At 40.5% G+C, this 25121-nt stretch overlaps 1 protein-coding gene across 5 annotated transcripts in view; it reads right to left on the bottom strand.

The window, feature by feature from the left end:
• Positions 1-15432: 15432 nt before the first annotated feature.
• The window catches only part of LOC126863994 (voltage-dependent T-type calcium channel subunit alpha-1G), a 110484-nt gene continuing 100795 nt past the window's right edge, over positions 15433-25121 (bottom strand). For 4 of the 5 annotated variants that reach the window (XM_050614833.1, XM_050614832.1, XM_050614835.1 and 1 more), the window contains 4 exons: positions 24672-24964; positions 22544-22823; positions 21746-22005; positions 15433-20886 (listed from right to left, as the gene is read on the bottom strand). In XM_050614833.1, the coding sequence (XP_050470790.1) occupies positions 19945-20886; positions 21746-22005; positions 22544-22823; positions 24672-24964 (1775 nt within the window). In that variant the 3' untranslated portion in view covers positions 15433-19944. Of the gene's footprint in view, positions 20887-21635; positions 21662-21745; positions 22006-22543; positions 22824-24671; positions 24965-25121 lie in introns of all 5 variants that reach the window. The other variant, XM_050614836.1, reaches the window with a different exon arrangement.

The raw sequence follows: 25121 nt of genomic DNA, 5'->3' as shown, positions 1-25121 counted from the left end.
TTTTTCCCCCTTTTTGTTCAAACTAATTGATAGTCGAAAACTAGTATTAAAGAAGTGTGAATTTAGTCTTAGTGTGCAGAAACTATTAAAATGATAAAAATGGATATTGTATTAAATCGTTGAAGTCGCCAATTTACGATAAAAATTAAGAAATTGTTCAATTTGATTTTGTTGTAATGGAAAAACCGTCCTTTGCTATGTCAAGAGGTCGTTGCCGTTCGATTGACATCTCTATATCTTGTCAAGGTATATAAGAAACACGGAAGTCGCGCGCGAGCTCTTTTGTGCCTGAAATTCCGGAGAGTGAACATGGAAGAAGAATTTAAATGTAAGGTAAATAAAAAAAAATATCAAATAACAACATTGCAACCAGTAATTTATAACGTCTAAACCATTAATTTACAACACTTAAGCTATTAATTTATAACATTTAAGCCATTAATTTATAACATTTAAGCAATTAATTTACAACATCTAAGCCATTAATTTACAACATTTGAATTGTTATTTTATACATTTAAGCTATTAATTTATAGCATTTAAGGTATTAATTTATAACGTCAAAACTATTAATTTATAACATTTATGCTATTAATTTACAACATTTAAGCCATTAATTAACAACATCTAAGCCATTAATTTACAACATCTAAGTCATTAATTTACAACATTTGAACTGTTATTTTATACATTTAAGCCATTAATTTATAACATTTAAGCTATTAATTTATAACATTTAAGCTATTAATTTACAACATTTAAGTCATTAACCTAAAAGAATTACTCCGTTAATTCTTAACAACTATACCAATAATTTATAACCATATTCTCCCATTAATTCAAAGTAATTATGCTCTTAATTTATAACAGTTGTACCATTAATCGGAAGAAACTCTACATTCAGTGATTTAAATCAATACCATCAATTCGTAGTAAGTGAATTAATGATTTATTTTGTTTTATTTTATTAACGAAATCTTTCAAGTCCCTAAAGTGCTGTTTTATTTTTATATAGCATTATTTTTTAATTTTAAATACAGTATCTAATTTCTCATTTCACTATTTCGTATAAAACCAATGGTAACACAGAGTGTAATTTTAAGATGTAATTTTCCATGTCTGCTCAAAAGCAAGGAAACAACACCATATTCATGGAATCAAGGAAGAAAGTGCAATTTAACCGCAAGTGCAATTTAAAGGCAACCACATCTTATCTGTAGCTGCACATGAGTCAGAGGACATTTCAAATCATGTTGTTGCTTTGCTTCGGAGTATCAAGACCGTTAGATTATAAGTAATGTATGAACAAATAAACTCCGTGCAAAACAATGTCGCCGCTACAATGTCGCTTTATTATAAAATAATTTTACATCTCTGCTTCCAATGCTTAAAAACTGTTTATGTAAATGGGACCCGAGCGTAGTTACCTCCTCGTGGTGGGTCCCGGTAATTGGTATCGTTTCCCAAATAATAATACACCAAGTACTATTCTGAATATTAGTATTATTATTTGAGAAACGATATCAAGCTAAAAACTACTTCAATATAGTCTGGTCTTGATCATCCAAAATAGTATTGGTGATCTAGACCGGACTAAGACCCCCCCGCGGGGGCGCCGTGGGACATCGTGGGACATCGCGGGACACCGTGGGACATCGCGTGACACCGTGGGATGCGAGCGTTTTAGCCTTAATTAATCTTAAGATAGATACCTATGTTATATGCATTGTAAGCTCATTCTGTACAAAGATACTTATCTATCTTGGAACGAAAAATAAAAATCTCGTCTCTCGTGATGCCCTCGCTTACCACATTGGAAAAATTGTTCCCACGATTTATCGGTTCACGGTCGCTCAGTTCTTTCAAACCGTAGCGTGACGTACTCGCTCGCGCGTATTCCGGGTACGTGCGGGTCAACGTGCACTGGGCAACTCTTTGGATTCGTAAGTCGCCCCAAGCACACCTCTGTCTTGGTGACTACTCGACGACTGCTCGTCGTTTGCCTCGAATCACGGCAGTTGTCATCGCACTGGTGATACCTGTGATCCGCAATACTGTCCGATTGGTACTTCGGTACTCGGGCAGAGACCTGCTTTTCACGTCCTCCGTAATTCTGTTCAAGTGGCGAACCCGCGGGGGTGGACCCCACTGTTCAGTTGGGGCCTTGCCTTCGTAATCCTGTTCAGCGGTCCCTCCCCGGGCCCTCACTTGCTCAGTTGGAGTGTGTTAAATTGCAGGCCTATTTGCTAGATCGCTAGTATCATCGGTAGGTGCCATCGACCGTGATAAGATCCAGACGACGTGACAGGAATCGGGCGAAGGTCAATGCTTGGGCTTTCCGCTGAACCTTAGGGTTATCTGGTACACGGGAGTACGTCACGTAGGTTTGTTAGTTCTTTCGAGAGATCGTGATTTCGTTCGTTCCGGGCGCGCCGCGGTTTTTCTTTCACCTTCTGATTGTTGGGGCTCCTTTTCCATACTAGCCCCATTTTTTTTCTTTCGTTCCAAGTTAGATAAATGTGTCTTTGATACAGAATGTTGCGGATAGGGTTGCGAATTATTGTACGATGTTTGTACTGATCGATGTAATCGGTGTATGGGAGATGAATGTTGCGTTGCGTGGGAGATAGATATTGCGTTGTGTGAGCTTTGTTTTACGTTTGTAAAGACTCATGTAAGCGCTGCGTTGGAGATATGTGTTTCACAATTAGGCTACGAAACAACTATTTCTTTACGCAGGCCCATGATCAAGTAGAATCAGAACTCGACATTCTTGCCAATAGGTTGAATGTCGAGACCGATGCATAATGTTAAATAACTCATGGGCGGGTCTCGTGCGTAGTCACCTCCTCGTGGTGAGACCTGGTAATTGGCATCCTTTTTCAAAAATTAATCAGTTGATTAATCTTTGGAAAACGATGCCAAGCTAAGAACTACGCACCAGTCCAGTTTGGATCTCCAAATGCCGCCAAAAGAATTTTGGATGATCCAGACTGGACTGCAACGTGGGACACCGTTGGACGCCGTGGGACACCGTTGGACGCCGTGGGACACCGTGGGACATCGTCGGTCTAGTGTGGATCACCAAATGCCGCGAAAAGAATTTTGGATGATCTACACTGGACTGCAACGTGGGACATCGTCTGTCCAGTTTGGGTCTCCAAAAGCCTCCAACAGAATTTTGGATGATCTAGACTGGACTGCAACGTGGGACATCGTTGGACATCGTTGGACATCGTTGGACATCGTTGGACAACGTTGGACACCGTTGGACACCGTTGGACACCGTTGGACACCGTTGGACACCGTTGAACGCCGTTGGACGCCGTTGGACGCCGTTGGACGCCGTTGGACGCCGTTGGACGCCGTTGGACGCCGTTGGACGCCGTTGGACGCCGCTGGACACCGTTGGACACCGTTGGACACCGTTGGACACCGTTGGACACCGTGGGACACCGTGGGACACCGTGGGACACCGTGGGACACCGTGGGACACCGTGGGACACCGTGGGACATCGTGGGACACCGTGGGACATCGTGGGACACCGTGGGATGTGTCTTGGCTATGTCGAATCCATTCTGAGCTCATTCGGTGCAATGATACTTATCTAACTTGGAACGAGATATAAAAATCTGTTCTTTTTTTCCACTGAATCTTGCGGTTATTTTGTGCACAGGAGTGCATCGCGTGAGTCCATTGATTCTTTTGAAAGATCCCAATGTATAAAATCATTCTCTTATTTCAAACCAATTTTTAACGAATTATCTTATTGCTTGAAATTGAGTTATAAGGTCATAAACTTGTAAATTAGTAACAGGCAGATTCAAATACATCGAAAGAAGGTTTCGCGCGCGTTTGCACAGTATTCTTTAAATATATTTAGTGGCTAACTTTTGAATTCTTGCAAATATTTTCCATTATTTAAAACACGCGACTGTAGTGTATTATTGGAATGTATATTTCGTATTCTAATAACGAATATTCACAGTATATATTCTAATTGCGAACAATATAATTCTTGCAAACGATTGCATTGCATTCACGTTATTCATGAGCATTTGTTTGCTATCGAAAAATATCTCACAATTTTCAACTAAATAATATTTTTCAAACTTGTTCCAATTTCTTAATAATAATTTTTAAGCGTAAAAAATAGCAGTATTTTCTAAATAAACGTTCGATAGGAAAAAGAAGAAAATTGTCGAAACGACGTTTCGCTTCTTTCTCCCCCCCCCCCCATCCGCCCTTAAACAACCACCATTTCCACCACTTCCACCACTGGACTTTACACGGTTCCTGCCTAATGTTAGTCTCCCTGATGATATTCGCTCGGATACTGCAGCATCCAGGGTAACGTCCTCTGTTTCTCCGCATCGAACGGTGAGTCGCATGCATTTTTGTTCCTCCGGTCACTCAATCATGTCGTAGGATGAAAGGTCCGAATCGGCACGGGTGACCGGTTGTATTACGTAGAATTTTGTTGCGAGCATAGTGACCGCGGGTATTTTTATACCCGTGAGTAGTAACATTCTTTTTTTAAATTTATTAGTTTAGGATAGGTCTTCTTGCACAGCGCGATTATAATAATTAGTTTAAATACATACACTTGAGAATATATTCGTGTTATTTATAAATATGCATGTTAATATTCCGCATGAATATTTGCAAATGGCAAATATATACACGAATATACTTGTTTGACATAAATATACTTGTTCTTAAGCAATGAATTAATCGTGACAATATTAAGTCACGTTCGTTTATTTCACTTTGTCTAGAATTTAAAATACGAGTTAAAATTCATTTTTTCCCGTACAAGAATATGTGAAATTTTACGTACAAGAAGACACTCCGCGACAGGCAGATTTTTGAATCAAAGCAATAATTTTGAACACTGCTTCTGCACTTTCGAGTATATGCTTTGATAAAGAGATCGCCTGAGATTATTTCTTTCTTAGTAATATATTTAGAGTCAATTATTCCATTTGATCGAGTCTCAGTCTTTTAAAATTAACGCTACCTTTTTTTGCAATATTAAAATTTTGTTCTGATTTATTAAATTAATAAAGTAGAGTTACTTAGTTACTATTAAATTAATAAAGTAGATTTAATCAGAAACGAAGTAGTAAAATATAAAATCAAAGAACGTTAGTCCGGTAAATAATAATTACACAAACTAATCATCTTTTTAGATCAGGATTTTCAGGTTTAACCCTTTCCGTGCCCATTGTCAGGATCTCATTCACGTGCCCAGGAGCTACTTGAATGGGAGAGAGACATTGGGCACGATGATCTAGAATTAAGTAATGTAATAATTTGTCAGCGACTGACGATGTGTTAGTGTATCGTGCACGACGTATTTTCCACATTATGTGTGTGTGTTGTTAGGCCGTGGAACTGCGTCGCTTTTTCTCATTCTTTAAAACTTCAAATATTAAAAATATCGAGATATATATCGATTCAATTTACGTCTCGATACAATCACAATTTGTGATAATATCGTCCACGCGATTAAGTGTAACCACGCTTTTAATATTGCCGTCAATTACAATTATAATTCGAAATTTACTTGCATTTATTTTAACGATATCATTTCCTCAGACGTGTTTTATCACGTTTTACGCAATGGTCACTAGCCTTCGTCAGTCGATTTCAGGAAAACGGTACGTACCTTAGAGTGTGCATGCTGTATGTTAAGCTCGGGTGTCGGAGGCGTCCCGGGACGTCCTCTCTAGTGTAGGACCTTTGCGCCCGAGCGTTTGTGTGAGAACCGTGGAGCGATTGTGTTGGTGTGCCTGTTTTGCCATTTTTTAAATATAGCGCTAGGTAGGATAGGTAGTATACTTTCTGGTATGTCTGTTAATTATAAGTAGGTAGGGCCGGGCAGGTTGGCACAGTCTCTGGTCGGGTAGGCGCGTTTTCGCGTGACCAACCTGTTTCTGGAAATCTAATTTGAAAAATCGACGGTGAAACTGGCACGAGTAGAGCATGCACTCGTCTCTGGTTTTGCCTTTCGATTTTTCGAATTTCGCGGTCGCGGTCGCGAATGGGTCGAAACGAACGTTTATCGCTCGAGCACGCACATGCGAGTGGGCAACGATCACTGCTGTGATCGTTGGTCAGTCCATGTGCACTTCAATCAGCTTCCGCGGTTTATATTTTTATTTTATCTTGGTAAGTTTTTTTTTTTTTTTGTTTGCGATTTAGAAGTCTCGAGCTTAGATTTAAGTTTCAGCGGGCATTGCGCCCGAAGAAAGAAGAGGCTATAAGCCGAAGAGGCCCGGCAAACTGCCACTCAAGAGGGCAACTACTAATGGCTGCCCATCCTCTGGGTCATCCAGAGCATGGGAAGTCATTATTGTTACTACTTTGTCACTATGCTCGCGTTCAGTATTTGTAGTAGTAGTAGTAGTAGTCTTTGCTTTTTTGGCCGATGTATATATCGGTCCATCGTCCCATTGGGCAAATCGCGATTTTTCTTATTAGTGTTGCGATAAATTAGTTACGGGTTGTATTAGAGTTACGAGATAACATCGCGGCTTTTCATTAGTGTGGCGAGATAATGATTACGGTTTGAATTAGAGTTGCGATAAAATGATAATCGCGTTTGCTTTAGAGTTGCGAATTACGATTTCGCGATTGTCTTTTGCAAATTTTATTATAAATTTTTAGAATTTACCTTATTTTCTATTGTTTAAAATTAGATTATAAAAATGTTAGTTTTTAATTAATTTTATAGTATTGCAAGTTGTAATATCAGAATATTTAAAGTAGCTTTTTCATATAGTAAATTGTAATTTTCATTAAATTCACTTTAGGAATTAGCGTTGCGATAATGAATGATCGCGTTTTCTTAAGTAGAGTTGCGTTTACAAAATGCCCAAACCCCCCGACTACATTTGTCGGACACTGTTCCTGGATCACACGATACAGCTGCAAGAGCTGTGCAAGTGTGATCGTTCATCGGCAACCTCTTAAATGGTTGCACTTCGATCTCTCGTTATTAGTGTTGCGTATTGCTTAAATACGAGTGCAGAGATTTATATTTATTAGCGTTGCGTATCAAATATCGGGAATTTTCAGACTTTTCTTTTTTTTTTTTTTAATGGTAGATTAATTGATATTGCAGATATAACGAAGCACTCATCGCGTTTGATTTTGAGAATTTTCTGCTTCATAAATATTGGTAGTAAATTAGTGTTGCGAAACAAGAATATTCAGTTCCACTCTCGGCGTGTTGATCGGGTTTATATAGAGTGGAACACGATCGAGTTTTAGTAGCCCTTCTGGCTATTGCTATGTTTCTTTTTCAGCGCCCCTTATTAATGCGCCCCTTATTACTACGTTTATTACTGAAAATACTGCTATAAGACATATTCCTTTGTCAGCGTTAAAGTTACCATGACTGCTAAAATACAGAACTTTATTACGAATGTATATACATATATATATTTACATATATGAAACTGTGAGCGATTTCATGCGCAGCATAGTATTATAATGAAATATCTTTTCATTATAAGACTTTTTTTAAAATTTAATTCATTGCAATTGGAATTAGTGCTGACGATTGTTCGTTCTTAGAACCATAACTTTTAACATTTTCTCGACCGCGATATTTTCAATCTTTTAACAGTAATGTAGAATTTTATAAATATTCGAATTTCATAGTGAATTTTTAATTCAGATTAAATTCAATTACTTAAAATACTTGTTTTCAACGTAACCCTAGTTTCGATTAAAAAGATACAAATGATTCTCTATATTTGCTAAAATTTAATCAATAGTAATTTGATCTATAATTAACCATTATTAGTAGTTTATTTTTCATATATAAAATGTTCTCGTTTTAAAGATACCTGTTTCTTTCATATACCAAATCAAGTAAATGAGTTTGTTTCAAATTTATCAATTTGCAGAAAGTACATTTCAATTACATATATGAACATTTCATAGCATATTAAATATGTATGCTAGATACCCAAATGATTTTTCTTCCATTGTCCGATTGTTCAGGCTTCTTCCCATTTCCCCATTTTTAAAAGAAGCATATTACTTATGCAAGACTCTAAATTGTATATGCAGTGTCAATAGTTTCATTTCCATTCTTTGGTTCCAAGTTAGACAAATGTATCTTTGATACCGAATGTTGCCAGTATGGTTGCGAATTATTGTACAATGTTTGTACTGAACGACGTAATCGTTTTCGCAGATTAATCAGTTGATTAACTTTTGGAAAACCACTACATCGATAAGTACAAACATTGCACAATAATTCGATACCACGCTAAGAACCACGCTAATACAGTCCAGTTTGGATTACTAAAAGCCACGAAAAGAATTTTAGATAACGTAAACTGGACTGCAACGTGGGACGCCGTTGGACACCGGAGGACGCCGCTGGACACCGTGGGACATCGTCGGTCTATTGTGGATCACCAAATGCCGCGAAAAGAATTTTGGATGATCTACACTGGACTGCAACGTGGGACATGGTCGGTCCAGTGTGGGTCACCAAATGCCGCGAAAAGAATTTTGGATGACCTACACTGGACTGCAACGTGGGACATGGCCGGTCCAGTGTGGGTCACCAAATGCCGCGAAAAGAATTTTGGATGATCTACACTGGACTGCAACGTGGGACATCGTCGGTACAGTGTGGGTCACCAAATGCCGCGAAAAGAATTTTGGATGATCTACACTGGACTGCAACGTGGGACGCCGTGAGACACCGTGAGACACCGTGGGACACCGTGGGACGCCGTGGGACGCCGTGGGACGCCGTGGGACACCGTGGGACACCGTGGGACACCGTGGGACACCGTTGGACACCGTGGGACACCGTTGGACACCGTGGGATACCGTGGGACATCGTCGGTCCAGTGTGGGTCACCAAATGCCGCGAAAAGAATTTTGGATGATCTACACTGGACTGCAACGTGGGACATCGTCGGTACAGTGTGGGTCACCAAATGCCGCGAAAAGAATTTTGGATGATCTACACTGGACTGCAACGTGGGACATCGTCGGTACAGTGTGGGTCACCAAATGCCGCGAAAAGAATTTTGGATGATCTACACTGGACTGCAACGTGGGACATCGTCGGTACAGTGTGGGTCACCAAATGCCGCGAAAAAAATTTTGGATGATCTACACTGGACTGCAACGTGGGACGCCGTTGGACACCGTGGGACGCCGTTGGACACCGTGGGACACCGTTGGACACCGTGGGACACCGTTGGACACCGTTGGACACCGTTGGACACCATTGGACACCGTTGGACACCGTTGGACACTGTTGGACACCGTTGGACACCGTTGGACACCGTTGGACACCGTTGGACACCGTTGGACACCGTTGGACACCGTTGGACACCGTTGGACACCGTTGGACACCGTTGGACACCGTTGGACACCGTTGGACGCCGTGGGACACCGTTGGACGCCGTGGGACACCGTGGGACATCGTCGGTCTAGTGTGGATCACCAAATGCCGCGAAAAGAATTTTGGATGATCTACACTGGACTGCAACGTGGGACATCGTCTGTCCAGTGTGGGTCACCAAATGCCGCGAAAAGAATTTTGGATGATCTACACTGGACTGCAACGTTGGACATCGTGGGACATCGTGGGACATCGTGGGACGCCGTGGGAAAGCGTGGGACACCGTTGGACGCCGTTGGACGCCGTTGGACGCCGTTGGACGCCGTTGGACGCCGTTGGACGCCGTTGGACGCCGTTGGACGCCGTTGGACGCCGTTGGACGCCGTTGGACGCCGTTGGACGCCGTTGGACGCCGTTGGACGCCGTTGGACGCCGTTGGACGCCGTTGGACGCCGTTGGACGCCGTTGGACGCCGTTGGACGCCGTTGGACGCCGTTGGACGCCGTTGGACGCCGTTGGACGCCGTTGGACGCCGTTGGACGCCGTTGGACGCCGTTGGGCGCCGTTGGACGCCGTTGGACACCGTGGGACGCCGTGGGACGCCGTCGGACGTCGTAGGACGTCGTGGGACGCCGTTCGACGCCGTGGGACATCGTGGGATATCGTGGGATGCGAGCGATTTAGCCTTAATTAATCATAAGATAGATACCTATGTTAAGTGTATTGTGAGCTCATTCTGTACAACGATATTTATCCACCTTAGAACGAAAAAAGAAAAATCTCGTTTCCCTTCACTCGCTTGCCACACAGTACTTATTGTATCGGTTCGCGATCACTCAGTTCTTTCAAACTGTCGTTTGGCATACTCGCTCGCGCGTATTTGGGGTTAGGTTTGTTAATTCTTTCGAGAGACCGCGATCTCGTTCGTTTCAGGCGCGCCGCGATTTTTTCCTTTATCATCTGATTCATCGGGCATTTTCTTGTTTTCCCATTTTTAAGGGAAACTTATTGAGATCACTTTAGAGTTTATAATTTTTCAGTATCTTCAATATCTTATAGCGTCGCAAAAGTAGAACGTTAAGCAATTTAGTACAGCGATTTGTATGTCCCGTCTGCAAGACACGAAATGGTATATACAGTGTCAGTAACTACATTTTCTTTTTTTCGTTCCAAGTTAGATAAATGTGTGTTTGATACCGAATGATGCCAGTAGGGATGAGAATTATTGTACGATATTTGTACTGATCGATGTAATCGTTGTATGGGAGATGAATGTTGCGCTTTACGTTTGTAAAGATTCGTGTAACTGCTGCGTAGGAGATAGGTCTTTCGCGGTTAGGCTACGAAATAACTATCTCTTTACGCAGGCCCATGATCAAGTAGAGTCAGAACTCGACATTCTTGCCAATAGGTTGAATGTCGAGACCGATGCATAATGCTAAATAACTCATGGGCGGGTCTCGTGCGTAGTCACCTCCTCGTGGTGAGACCTGGTAATTGGCATCCTTTTTCAAAAATTAATCAGTTGATTAATCTTTGGAAAACGATACCAAGCTAAGAACTACGCACCAGTCCAGTTTGGGTCACCAAAAGCCTCAAAGAGAATTTTGTTCAAACTAATTGATAGTCGAAAACTAGTTTTAAAGAAGTGTGAATTTAGTCCTAGTGCGCAGAAACTATTAAAATGATAAAAATGGATATTGTATTAAATCGTTGAAGTCGCCAATTTACGATAAAAATTAAGAAATTGTTCAATTTGATTTTGTTGTAATGGAAAAACCGTCCTTTGCTATGTCAAGAGGTCGTTGCCGTTCGATTGACATCTCTATACCTTGTCAAGGTATATAAGAAACACGGAAGTCGCGCGCGAGCTCTTTTGTGCCTGAAATTCCGGAGAGTGAACATCGAAGAAGAATTTAAATGTAAGGTAAATAAAAAAAAATATCAAATAACAACATTGCAACCAGTAATTTATAACGTCTAAACCATTAATTTACAACACTTAAGCTATTAATTTATAACATTTAAGGCATTAATTTATAACATTTAAGCAATTAATTTATAACGTTTAAGCTATTAATTTACAACATTTATGCTATTAATTTACAACATTTGAATTGTTATTTTATACATTTATTAATTTATAGCATTTAAGATATAAATTTATAACGTCAAAACTATTAATTTATAACATTTATGCTATTAATTTACAGCATTTAAGCCATTAATTAACAACATCTAAGCCATTAATTTACAACATTTGAACTGTTATTTTATACATTTAAGCCATTAATTTCTAACATTTAAACTATTAATTTATAACACTTAAGCCATTAATTTATAACATTCGAGCCATTAATTTATAACATTTAAGCCATTAATTTATAACATTTAAGTCATTAATCTAAAAGAATTACTCCGATGATTCTTAACAACTATACCAATAATTTATAACCATATTCTCGCATTAATTCAAAGTAATTATGCTCTTAATTTATAACAGTTGTACCATTAATCGGAAGCAACTCTACATTCAGTGATTTAAATCAATACCATCAATTCGTAGTGAGTGAATTAATGATTTATTTTGTTTTATTTTATTAACGAAATCTTTCAAGTCCCTAAAGTGCTGTTTTATTTTTATATAGCATTATTTTTTAATTTTAAATACAGTATCTAATTTCTCATTTCACTATTTCGTATAAAACCAATGGTAACACAGAGTGTAATTTTAAGATGTAATTTTCCATGTCTGCTCAAAAGCAAGGAAACAACACCATATTCATGGAATCAAGGAAGAAAGTGCAATTTAACCGCAAGTGCAATTTAAAGGCAACCACATCTTATCTGTAGCTGCACATGAGTCAGAGGACATTTCAAATCATGTTGTTGCTTTGCTTCGGAGTATCAAGACCGTTAGATTATAAGTAATGTAAGAACAAATAAACTCCGTGCAAAACAATTTCGCCGCTACAATGTCGCTTTATTATAAAATAATTTTACATCTCTGCTTCCAATGCTTAAAAACTGTTTATGTAAATGGGACCCGAGCGTAGTTACCTCCTCGTGGTGGGTCCCGGTAATTGGTATCGTTTCCCAAATAATAATACACCAAGTACTATTTTGAATATTAGTATTATTATTTGAGAAACGATATCAAGCTAAAAACTACTTCAATATAGTCTGGTCTTGATCATCCAAAATAGTATTGGTGATCTAGACCGGACTAAGACCCCCCCGCGGGGGCGCCGTGGGACATCGTGGGACATCGCGGGACACCGTGGGACATCGCGTGACACCGTGGGATGCGAGCGTTTTAGCCTTAATTAATCTTAAGATAGATACCTATGTTATATGCATTGTAAGCTCATTCTGTACAAAGATACTTATCTATCTTGGAACGAAAAATAAAAATCTCGTCTCTCGTGATGCCCTCGCTTACCACATTGGAAAAATTGTTTCCACGATTTATCGGTTCACGGTCGCTCAGTTCTTTCAAACCGTAGCGTGACGTACTCGCTCGCGCGTATTCCGGGTACGTGCGGGTCAACGTGCACTGGGCAACTCTTTGGATTCGTAAGTCGCCCCAAGCACACCTCTGTCTTGGTGACTACTCGACGACTGCTCGTCGTTTGCCTCGAATCACGGCAGTTGTCATCGCACTGGTGATACCTGTGATCCGCAATACTGTCCGATTGGTACTTCGGTACTCGGGCAGAGACCTGCTTTTCACGTCCTCCGTAATTCTGTTCAAGTGGCGAACCCGCGGGGGTGGACCCCACTGTTCAGTTGGGGCCTTGCCTTCGTAATCCTGTTCAGCGGTCCCTCCCCGGGCCCTCACTTGCTCAGTTGGAGTGTGTTAAATTGCAGGCCTATTTGCTAGATCGCTAGTATCATCGGTAGGTGCCATCGACCGTGATAAGATCCAGACGACGTGACAGGAATCGGGCGAAGGTCAATGCTTGGGCTTTCCGCTGAACCTTAGGGTTATCTGGTACACGGGAGTACGTCACGTAGGTTTGTTAGTTCTTTCGAGAGATCGTGATTTCGTTCGTTCCGGGCGCGCCGCGGTTTTTCTTTCACCTTCTGATTGTTGGGGCTCCTTTTCCATACTAGCCCCATTTTTTTTCTTTCGTTCCAAGTTAGATAAATGTGTCTTTGATACAGAATGTTGCGGATAGGGTTACGAATTATTGTACGATGTTTGTACTGATCGATGTAATCGGTGTATGGGAGATGAATGTTGCGTTGCGTGGGAGATAGATATTGCGTTGTGTGAGATTTGTTTTACGTTTGTAAAGATTCATGTAAGCGCTGCGTTGGAGATATGTGTTTCACAGTTAGGCTACGAAACAACTATTTCTTTACGCAGGCCCATGATCAAGTAGAGTCAGAACTCGACATTCTTGCCAATAGGTTGAATGTCGAGACCGATGCATAATGTTAAATAAGTCATGGGCGGGTCTCGTGCGTAGTCACCTCCTCGTGGTGAGACCTGGTAATTGGCATCGTTTTCCAAAAATTAATCAGTTGATTAATCTTTGGAAAACGATACCAAGCTAAGAACTACGCACCAGTCCAGTTTGGGTCACCAAGAGCCGCGAAAAGAATTTTGGATGATCTAGACTGGACTGCACCGTGGGACACCGTTAGATACCGTTGGACACCGTTGGACACCGTTGGACACCGTTGGACACCGTTGGACACCGTTGGACACCGTTGGACACCGTTGGACACCGTTGGACACCGTTGGACACCGTTGGACACCGTTGGACACCGTTGGACACCGTTGGACACCGTTGGACACCGTGGGACACCGTGGGACACCGTGGGACACCATGGGACACCGTTGTACACAGTGTGATATGTCTTGACTATGTGGAATCGATCTTGAGCCCATTCTGTACAATGATACTTATCTGACTTGGAACGAGATATAAAAATCTATTCTTCTTTTTCATTGAATCTTGTGGTTATTTTGTGCATAGGAGTGCGTCGCGTAAGTCCATTGATTCTTTTGAAAGATCCCGATGTTTGAAATTATTGTCTTATTTCAAATGAATTTTTAACGTATTATCTTATTGTTTCTAATTGAGTTATAACGTAATAAACTTGCAACTTAGTAACAGTTGTATTCAAATACCTCGAAACAAGGTTTCGCGCGCGTTTGTGTAGTATTCTTTAAGTATATTTAGTGGCGAACTTTTGAATTTTTGCAAATATTTTCCAATATTTATAACATGCGACTATAGTGTATTAGTGGACTGTATATTTCGTATTCTAATAACGAAAATTCACAGTATATATTCGAATTGCGAACAGTATAATTCTTGCAAACGATTGCATTGCATTCACGGTATTCGTAAGCATTTGTTCGCTATCGAGAAATGTCTGACAATTTTCAACTAAATAATATTTTTCAATCCCGGGAAATCAGTATTCTTTGATATATAATTACTAATTGTATCACTATACAGTAAACTAATTACCTGTATAACTGGTATAATTATTAATTATATGGCAAGTAATATGAGCTAATTGGTTGCGATTCTAACTAGGCGTTCGTATCAATGTATGTATGATATATGGTATAGTCATAAAATATGAATAAGAATGGAGTATTTTAAAATTAAATAACTCCATCCAAACTTCTTATGGATTTCTATGAGTAAGCAGGTTTAATGTTCAATCTACCATTTTTTTTTTTTTTTTTTTTTTGCAAAATGTCGCGAGGGTTGTTTACATCTCCAAATATCATGATCTTCTTGCGCATTGGTCAAGCTCTACGACTTTTACGAGGTAAACTATCACCCATGTGTGTCTTTCGGTGTGAGAATAATTGCGCTCCGTTGTTTAGGCTGACCTTCTTTCGTTCGTGTAAGGAGGTTTGCTCGCGTGCAGGCACTTGAATTTCCTTATACCTGTAGTCGAACACCCTGTATATATCTTTCTTCTCCATTACGCAAAATTAAGCTCAAGAAATCCAAAGCGTTCACTAAATTAAAAACAAAATGGAAGGGAAAGTAATAAATAAAAAGTCATGAAGTCAATTCAACGTAATCGTCATTCAATTTATTACATTTGTACATATTTAGTCTTGTTCTACGCTTCTATCGTCGTGTTCCTCCATTCTCTCGCACATTCGCACTCACGCATTCAACCTTTCTCTCCACCTCTCTCCCATACTCTCATTTTCTCTCTCTTCCCTTTCCTAATTTTTCCCTTTTTTCTTTCGAAATTCGATCGAACATTCACGTGGCTAGACTTCTCCCCGAAAAAAATTCACGTATACGCACATGTACGCATCAGGCAGACAAAAAGGACGCTTCTCGGCGGTCGTATGGACCATGCCTGGTACGTTACTGTTGTAATTAAAATAGCACGATACATTTGAGGGCGGCTAGCCATTCTTCGTTTTATTTCTTTTTGTTTTTCTTTTTTCTTTATTTTACATTTTCTCTTTTTCCCTCAACCGTCTTCTTCCTTATTCTCCCTGGCTTTCATCGCGTTTCTTTCTTATCCTTCCTCCTCTATTATTGTTCTTCTTTCACTTCTTTATATCTGTTTCTTTCTTCTCTTTTTTTTTGTAATTTTTTCTCTCTTTTATTTCTTTTTTGTTACTTTTCATTTATTCCTTTTTTTTTTCTTAAATAGACGATTACGCACTGCCTCGTTCAGGGGCGAAGAACAGACTCGAGAGGCACGCGGCAACAAGTACACTGAATAACACGTTTAATAACTCTGATGTACGTGCGCGTGCACGATTTCATCTCTTGTACTTATTATTCACGTAACTATATGTATATATACGTATATGTGTTCACGTATGTATGTACGCATATATGTATATACTCTTCATTTTGTTAATTTTATTCGTTTATATTTTTCTTCCATTTCTCCCACTTTTTATTTTCCACTTTCCTTCTGCTTCCCTTTCTTCTTCTTCTCTTTCGTCTTCGTCGGATTCTCTCGCGGATAGAAATTGTTCCATCGCCATGTTGCGCACATACGTAAGTAGATTCGCCTTTTCTCCTCTCTTTCACTCATCTTTTTAGTTCTCTTTTACATCTTCTAAACTCTTCGCTTGCTTTTTACTGTCTGTTTCGCTAAACAAATACACGTGCAACTGAACGGCGAATTCTCGCGCGCTGTCGCACGATTCATCCCGTGGCTAGAGTAAACTATAATTCGGAGGTCAGTCGTCTAACGCTATCGAGCTATCGAAACTCGGTCGTGGTGCCAGAGAGACGCGCGTTATACGTTAATCATGTACGTGTATCGTGTATATATATATACACACGCATTTATATATGTATATATATATGTATATTATACGGATACATTATAATCTAGGAGTTCTGATTAAAAGGTCCAAGGAAGTCCAATACGCTACCATTACGAATAGTTTCACCTCGACGAACAGCTTGACTCTACATTTCCGTGACACGTTCGTTCTCCTTTCCTTCGTTTCTTCGTTATCGATTGATGAATCGCATCGATCCCTCCCTGTTCCATAAATTCGTCAGAAATTTCTTCGCTCGTTTAACGTAACAATTTCGAATGGATAATCGCAACAACCAGAACATTAGAGCGGAGATGCCTCGTTTTTACGTAAATCGTAAGAGTAGAATAGGCGTGATTGCGCGTACAAGATTTGCATTAGACCTTTTAACCGGAGTAAGTTTCGACTATGAACAGTCCATACCACTACGTAGTTTCGTTTACTACTGGGATCGTACGATAGATCGATCGATGAGGAAAGAGTCGGCCGAAATCTATCCGCCATCGTACGTTTCGCTAACGATTGTCACTCTCGTCGGACGATTAACGATTAACAGGTAATTGAAACGAATTGATCACCCCCGCAGCGATTATTAATTAACAGCTGTCTCGATTTAACAGGTTCAACGAGTTACACGAAGAGACTATTATTATTTATAGCGTTGGTAATAGTTCGTTACGCCTATGATTATCGAACGATCGAAGTAACACGCGAGGCAGCTGATAATCGATCATGTTGGAACCGAAGGTTGGTTCTTTCGTTCGATCGATCGATCGATCGTTCGGTTCAGTCGCGCGACTATCGTTTTTTTCTTTTTTCATATTCTTTTTTTTTTCTTTTTTTCTTTTAAAAAGCAACGTGGCGCACAGCGCTCGTTAACGTTTTAGCAACCTATGAAACTTCGAGTCAACGAAGAGAAATCACCAATTGCCTCTGATCGTTCGAAGCGCGGGCACCACCACCGCACGAAGGTTCGTCAACGTCCGTCAACGTTAGAAGGCATAGAATTTTTTTACTTTATACTTGCACTCTTCTTTTACTTTTATTTAATTACTCCTTCTTTTTCTTCTTCTTAATTTTTTTTTCTTTTGCTATTTTTTCATCGTTTCTAATTTGTTGAATTTATCTCCGACAATCGTTAAATATTACCGCACGCGGTAGTATCAAAATAAACCACACCGAGTGTATAGTATAGAATATTCGTAAGTGTATGTATGTACAGTAGAGTTTCTTCTATCGTATTTATATATTTGCGTTTATTATATTTGTTTTTTTATTTTTTCTTTTATTCCTCACTTCAAACCATAGTTCCGCGCTCGTCCCCGTTTTACGTTCCTTTCATTTTATTTTTATCAAAAAGTCGCACTACCATCGTTTCGTATTTTCTTGTTTCTTTAATTGTTGCTTTATCTTTGTTCCTCGCTCTCTGCTTGTCGTCCTGCTGTATTCGCTCCCTCCATTTACTCTTGTAGCGCTCTTTTGTTCTCTCTCTCTCTCACACTCTCTCTCTCTCTCTCTCTCTCTATTTTTTTATATAGGAAATACACTACGATTAAAGTATATCACAGATGTTAACGAGAAGAACGTTCTAGAACGCGAGAAAGAAACGAAGAGAAGGAAACGAAGAGAATACTTGACTCATCGTCAGTCGCCGCAGGATTTATTCGGAAGTACACGGCAGCTGGTGTCGTCATAGCTTTCCACGCGAACCCGTCCAAGTTAATACCAATTGACATAGAGATTATAGATTGTACGAGTTTCAATTTGTATTAAAGATTATCACAACGTCGGAGTTAGTCTTAAGTTCCTAATCGTATTTACCTCGAGCTCCGAGCTAATCGTCCAGTTTGCTTCTTTTGTTTCGTTATATAGAGTTAGCGTGAAAGAGGTGACAAAAATACCAGTATAATCGACTAAACTATGAACTGGCTGTTTATTACTTTAGCCAATCGTAACAATATTTATTCGGCCTCCCCATTCTTCCCCCGTTTCGACCACGCACCACCTTGGTTCTGAGAATATTTAATTACGAAGCTCTTAACGTCTATTGTTAATACACGAGATTCTTTTGTTCCGTTTGTTCTTCCTGTCTCTCCGCAGCTAAAATCTCCGTCCCGCGATAAGACTACGCTACTTTTTATTCTGTTTTCCTAATTTCTTTTATAGTCCGAAACTGTTTTTTTTTTTTTTTTTTTTTATCTAGATTTTCTGGCACTTCGGTAATGACCATTCGCGTTCGTGCTCTTCTTCATTTTCCCTCATTGTGTTTTCCGTACCTTCGGTTTGGCACCTTTCTGTTTCTCCGTCGAGAGCTACCCACGATCCGCCGCGGCTCTCGAAACATTCCTGCGAACGACACGCGTTATTTATTCGACGAGCTGGAGAAAAAGGAAAGGCGAGAAAGTGTGGTCCGATTAATTGCAATTGTCGCGTAGACTCGACAAATTTGTTTTTTTCTTTTTTTTTTTTTTACCTAACGACTACATAAATTCTCTAATTATTGACGCAGAACTACATCGTTCTTCATCCTACCAATTCCTACGGATCGACTTCCACGGTGTATTTTTTAACGGAACGTAAGATCAGTTCCGCTGGCAATAATAGATTGTCATAGGTTTTTCATTTCTTTTTTTTTTTTTTCATTTCTTCTGATTTTCTTTTTCTTTTTTTTTTTTTTTTTTTTTTCTTTGGTTGCCCTCGCTTGTCGTTTGCACGCGCGTTCAGCCGTTCGCTAACGCGCACACGCGATCTCTCATTCACGTCATCCCTTCGAACTATTTCATTTTGCGCGCTGAAAACACACAATTGTTCTATCCGTGATCGAACACGTTCTCCCGTACCTTCGATTCCCATTGATCTTCGCTTTCGGTTACACGCTCGACCAACAGCGAATCCGTTTCCCTGCCCAGAAAACGCCATCCATCCACCCTTCCGATGTTCCCGATCTTCCCTAAACCTCCTGCTCCCTATCTTTGGCAAGTTCACGGCGGCAAAGTTACTAGAATATAACGACTATATTGTCATGCACTACAGTCTTTCTTAGAGCCCAAACATTGAACCCTCGCAGAACCCTCCATGGTACTTTGCCGTGGATACCATGGTCGGCTAGCAGTTGCATAGAAATCTATACTGTTTCTCGGTAGAACCGATTACTTTTGCTTTTTGTTTCCTCTTTTTTTTTTTTTTTTGTATTTTTTCCTTTTTTCTTTTTAGAATCCGTTTCTCTAAATTTCAGATAGGAGTGTAGATCGCGCGAAGACCATTCGATCTTGAACTTTAAGAACGATCCGAGGGTGCTCTATCGAATCTCTCGGACCTCCCCTTCGTTTCTTCCGTTACGTCGGTTCCATCGTGGATCGCGGTGACGGACGAAACGGACGTCGACCCGTCCGGCGTCTCCTCGCTGGATTTCCTCGTGTGATGGCTGTTGCTGCTCGTCGAGTCGGTATCGTCCACGTATATGCGAACGTCCGAGCCAATGGTCGTGCAAACCGCTTCCGGTATATTTACCACGGCGATTCCGTTCCTGCTACCGTTTCCACTAGCGCCACCGCTTCCGGTCCCGCTTGCACTCGCGCTTGCACTCGTGCTTGCACTCGCGCTTGCACTCGCGCTTGCACTCGCGCTTCCGCTCGTGCTCACGCTCGTGCTTGCCATCATGCTGTCGCTCATGTTACCGATCGATATCGGCGACACCTCCTCCGATCGTTGCTCGGTGACGTATACGTAGCTGCCCGTACGAATCGACGGAGGGTATTGGTCACCGACACCGGCCGCCATTCCCAGGGAATTTCCGCACTTGAGCTTGGACGGTCTCCTTTCGTTAATTATCGACTGCACGTCAAGATCGTCCGTCGGCGGAGCAGATACCCGTCGCTCGTTTTTCGTTTTCTTGGAATCGTCCAATTTGTTGCTACCCTTCGATGCACCGTTTTCCGTGTAATCGTTCGACACGCTCGGCGTTCTGGATGGAGCGTTGCTTGCGGTACCGACGCTCACGTTCGTGTCCGACTGTGACTGCGTGTCGCTCGATGGCCTGCGACTCAACGTTGCCTTGGACGGGTAAATAGTGGCCGTTGGCAAAAGATAACGTTCGCTGCTTAGTTTAGGACAGGCTAGCGTGGTTACCGAGCCGGCCGGTGACACCGGGGAAGAACTCGTTGGAGGTTTGATCACGCTCAACAAACACTTGTTCTCTTGTCCGTTGCTGCTGGTCGCCTGCCAACGTAAATTAGCATATATTAATTGGTGAGAAATCACGATGGTTAATCGCTTCGTGAATAGCGAAGGAAATGTGCCAGAGAGAGTTTTTGAAATTCTCTTTGAGATGTAGGATTCTTTGTGGAGGTGAATGATGATTTTTCTTTTCTTTCTTATCTTTTTTTCCTTTTTTTTTTTTTTTTTTTTGTAAGAAGTTTGCGAGGACACTGAAAGGAGTTTAAAAGTAAAAAGTAAAGTATTAAATGAAACGATAGAAACTGTGTTTAACGATAAAATAATTAGCGTGGCAAATGAGTTTGTATTTGACGCCTTGATGTGCACGGTAATTGAAAATTTGTATAGAACGATAAACACATTACTATGCGTGTACTATACGGTTGAAATAGTATTACGCAGGCTATCGAGAAGTCGCATTGATCAACTCCATCGATCGAGAAGCAAAAGGGATGACGTTGCAAAGGCTGTCTTTTCACATTCATCTCGGAATTTTCTATTGTTTATGTCATCTGTATTGTTTGTGTAATGAACAGACTCGCGCGAGTACGTAATTTGTTTTCTAAAAATGAAACTTTGATCGTCTACTTATGTAAGAAAGATGAGAAATTGGTAAAAAATAGAGTTGATCAGTTTGGCTTCTGGGAAGCTTCTCGTACGTGCTCGGAACGCAAAAGCATAGAACAACAAACGGGTCATCACGTGCTATTTTCTTTTTACTTTATCGATTTATCTGCAAACTGAAAACTTACTTGTAACTGTTAACAAAATTGCCTACCTAAGGGAAATAAAATTATAATCCCGATGAAAACTAATCATGCTTAGAATTTGTCGTTCGTAGAGAAAATAAAAATAATTTTACCTGTAACCTTAGACACTGCGCGTGGGTGGGTTCTCGGCTTACTGCAATGTAATTGCATTGAGGAATAATTCGAGGCACGCTTAGATTGCTCAGTGGCTTCTCGAAAACTTCGGCGACTTCAAAATGCATCGGCAGTAAGGATCTCCTCTGGTTATGCCCCGAGTGAAACGTTTGTCGACGCTTCGATTTGAACATGGACGGTCTTGAACTGGAACGATGATACGAATTGCGCCGCGACAACGTGGCGAAAATCGTTCCGTCTATAAAACGTAGAAATTGCGATATTTTTTAGATTATAAAAAAAAAAGAATCACATATTATCGTGCACCTTAAAATTTCCTGATAAACGTAAAAGCATAAAATACTTTTAGCCTATTACGTCTTATTTCGTAATAAGGAAATTTCTTATGAAAAGTATATATGGAAAAGTATTTTAAAAACGCATACAAGTTTTCATCGTTGAAAAACGATACCCAAAATTACAAAAATACATTGCCAGTGCTTTAAACAGATCGATATAAAATTTCCTAAAATATTAGAATTTAGTATCTAATATCGAGATGTAATACTACAGATGGCAATAAAATAATATTTTAATAATCAAAGAACGAATTAGATTTAATAACGACTGGTGAATAAAATAGATTACCACGAATCGTACGCAAGTTTGAAATATCGTTTTGCCTAATGCAAAATGGAAAATTGAAAGATTCGTTACGCGATTCATCGATTGAGCTGGCTTTGCCACATCTATCCATAATTTACATTCAGTTGTCGAATATTTTACTGTACACGTACCGCCTTCGTCTTCCTCCCGTGGTGGATTGTAAATAAAATTCGCAGGCAAGGAACGAACTTTGGCAAGACCAGGTCTTCTCTTAATAAGAGTCTTCTCGTTCGTCACTAAAATAGACTCGCGTTCTCTAAAGTCGTCGTCCTCCTCGATGCCACCATCGTCTCCTCTTCCTCGTTTCACCGTTTCCTCGTCTTCCTCTTCTTCCTCTACCTCCAACAGCTCTTCCTGCTCCGCGGCCAATTCTCTCTCCAGCTGAGTTTCCATGTCAAGCTCGTCTTCCATCTGAGAAATAAATTTTAGATTTTAAGTCGATTCTCTTTCAATTTTATTACATTTTAGCGCGATAGACATACATTTTCAACACCGAATCGTTCTATTTCACAATCTGTTTAACCGTGTTCAGGGAAAGACGCGTTTGCGGTGTAACTTTTCAACGAAAATCTTGTCCCGATTAGCCACGAATCGGTCGAATTCACTGTCTCGATTAAGATAATATAGATATTTAGATAGAATCCGACACAAGGTTTTAAAGTTCAAATGTAACTTTATATTTCACAAAGAATAACTTGGAACACTCGGTGCACGGATGAAAGTTAAACGTGAGCGAAGCGATGCCGTTTCACTGTGTCTCTGACTGAGTACGACTGAAGTATGGACGACGCGCGTGGTAAAAATGAAAACTCCAGGTAGAACATGGGGCAAGCGAATTCGTCAATTGCAATTTCCAGCTAATTGGTAATTGATATAGAAGCAAGTATGCAAAGTGTGAACTGACCGTCCCCACTAACGGTTACTGGAAGGTACGGAACGTACCCTCGAGCGAAGCATAGGGAAATGTTAGAGATTGTGTTGCAAGATTTAACCGTTAGGTTAATAAACCCAAGAAGCGCTTTGAGTTAAAAAGCGCATCGTAAAACTATGGGACTAGGCAGAAACAATAAGCTTTATGGATGGCATATGGAATAAAATAAATAAAATAGTAAAAATTCGTTTTTGACACAGGATTAATGGCTCCTTGGAGTTTGTTAATGGTCCGAGCGAATGTTAAGGACAGCGTAGATAGGGAAATACAACTGAAAACAGATATATTATTATGATTATGATATATAGATTATTATGATATTATTGATATTATTATTATTATTATTATTATGATTATTATGATATAGATTATTATGGATGAACAAATGGACGAGTGTACGAAGAGTGGGTCGCGTTACAGAACACATTCAACGCACTATAATTATTAATTATACTTGTCGGAGACGAAAGGACACCGGGGCCTTCCCCTGGAACTTCGGGAAAATCCGTAAAATCGTAATTAAAGTTGTAATTAAACAATTTGCCGCAATTCTGCCCAATGGTACTTGTTTGTGATTTGTGATAATAAACTTGTGCTCAAGGCGACCATTAGTCGCCGAACGTAACCGCGGTCAACGGGACGGGCGCTCCGTCTAACAAAGGTGCGGAGTGGTGTTATGACCCTCATTAAAGGAAATACCCATAGAGGTACCCGACAGTAAAACATGCCAACTGTTCCTTCGGACAATGAATAACCGATGTTGAGGCACGTACACAGTACAAGTCTGGTTAGACCGAGGGCCCGCTATAAAACCTGGTTTTTTCGGCAATTAAGATTTGTGCAAACGGACAGGCAGCTTTTGTCTCAAATCGACCAATCGACAGCGACGTCGATCCGAGGATCTCGCGTACTTAGACACCCCACCATAGTTGACCTCGGTAGCGTCATTGGGACGAAAATTCATTCTTTCTCGAGATCTGATCGGCGAAGGGAGTAGCGCCTTACGATGAGCGAGTAGTACACGTTTGAGTTAGAGCAAGTATATCTATCCTCCCGTTGACCGTGGATTCGTTATCGAACCTAAGACCATTATCACTAGTGTCGCGAGTGCCTAATCGCCGCTGTTGATTGTCGAATCGGTAGTGTTCATACTCGTAGTATCAGGCCGTATCTTCGTTACAACACAACGCTGGCCAACTCCAAGGGAGGTCTATCAAACGCCCACAACCCTGTTCCTGACTCGTCTCCGACATACTAATTCGTATAATTTAGACATTTCATTCATGGAAATAGAACATCGATTAAGAGTTTAATCGATTAATTCTCACCTGTTTGTGACTTTCTTCGAGGTGTTTCATGAGCACGGCGACGACGACGTTGACAAGAACGAATTGTGCCATCAGCACGAAAATTACAAAAAATATCGGGGCTATAATGGTGCTCACGCAACAATTCTTCACGCAGTCCGCTGCTTCGTCGCAGTCGTCCCTCAGGGTGTCCTTCATGATACCGTTCCAATTGTCGCCGGTGGCTACGCGAAAAAGCGTTAGAAACGCCATACCAAAATTACTGAAATGAGCATGCTCCCCGAGACCCTGGCAAGGCATGTCGTCGTTACATTCTGCAATAATTAACATATATCGTGGACTAAATTCCTACAAGAACTGGTAGCAAACGGTACTATAATATAAAATATACAACGTGGACAGCAGGGGACAGAGATTGTAACAGAACTGGAAAAACGATTGTACGCGAAAGAATAAGTAAAGAGAGATAGA

This window comes from Bombus huntii, chromosome 3 (genome assembly GCF_024542735.1).
Source record: "Bombus huntii isolate Logan2020A chromosome 3, iyBomHunt1.1, whole genome shotgun sequence".
NCBI classification, from domain to species: Eukaryota; Metazoa; Arthropoda; class Insecta; order Hymenoptera; family Apidae; genus Bombus; species Bombus huntii.
The sequence above is the reverse complement of the archived record's forward strand: the minus strand, read 5'-3'. Positions and strand labels throughout refer to the sequence as shown.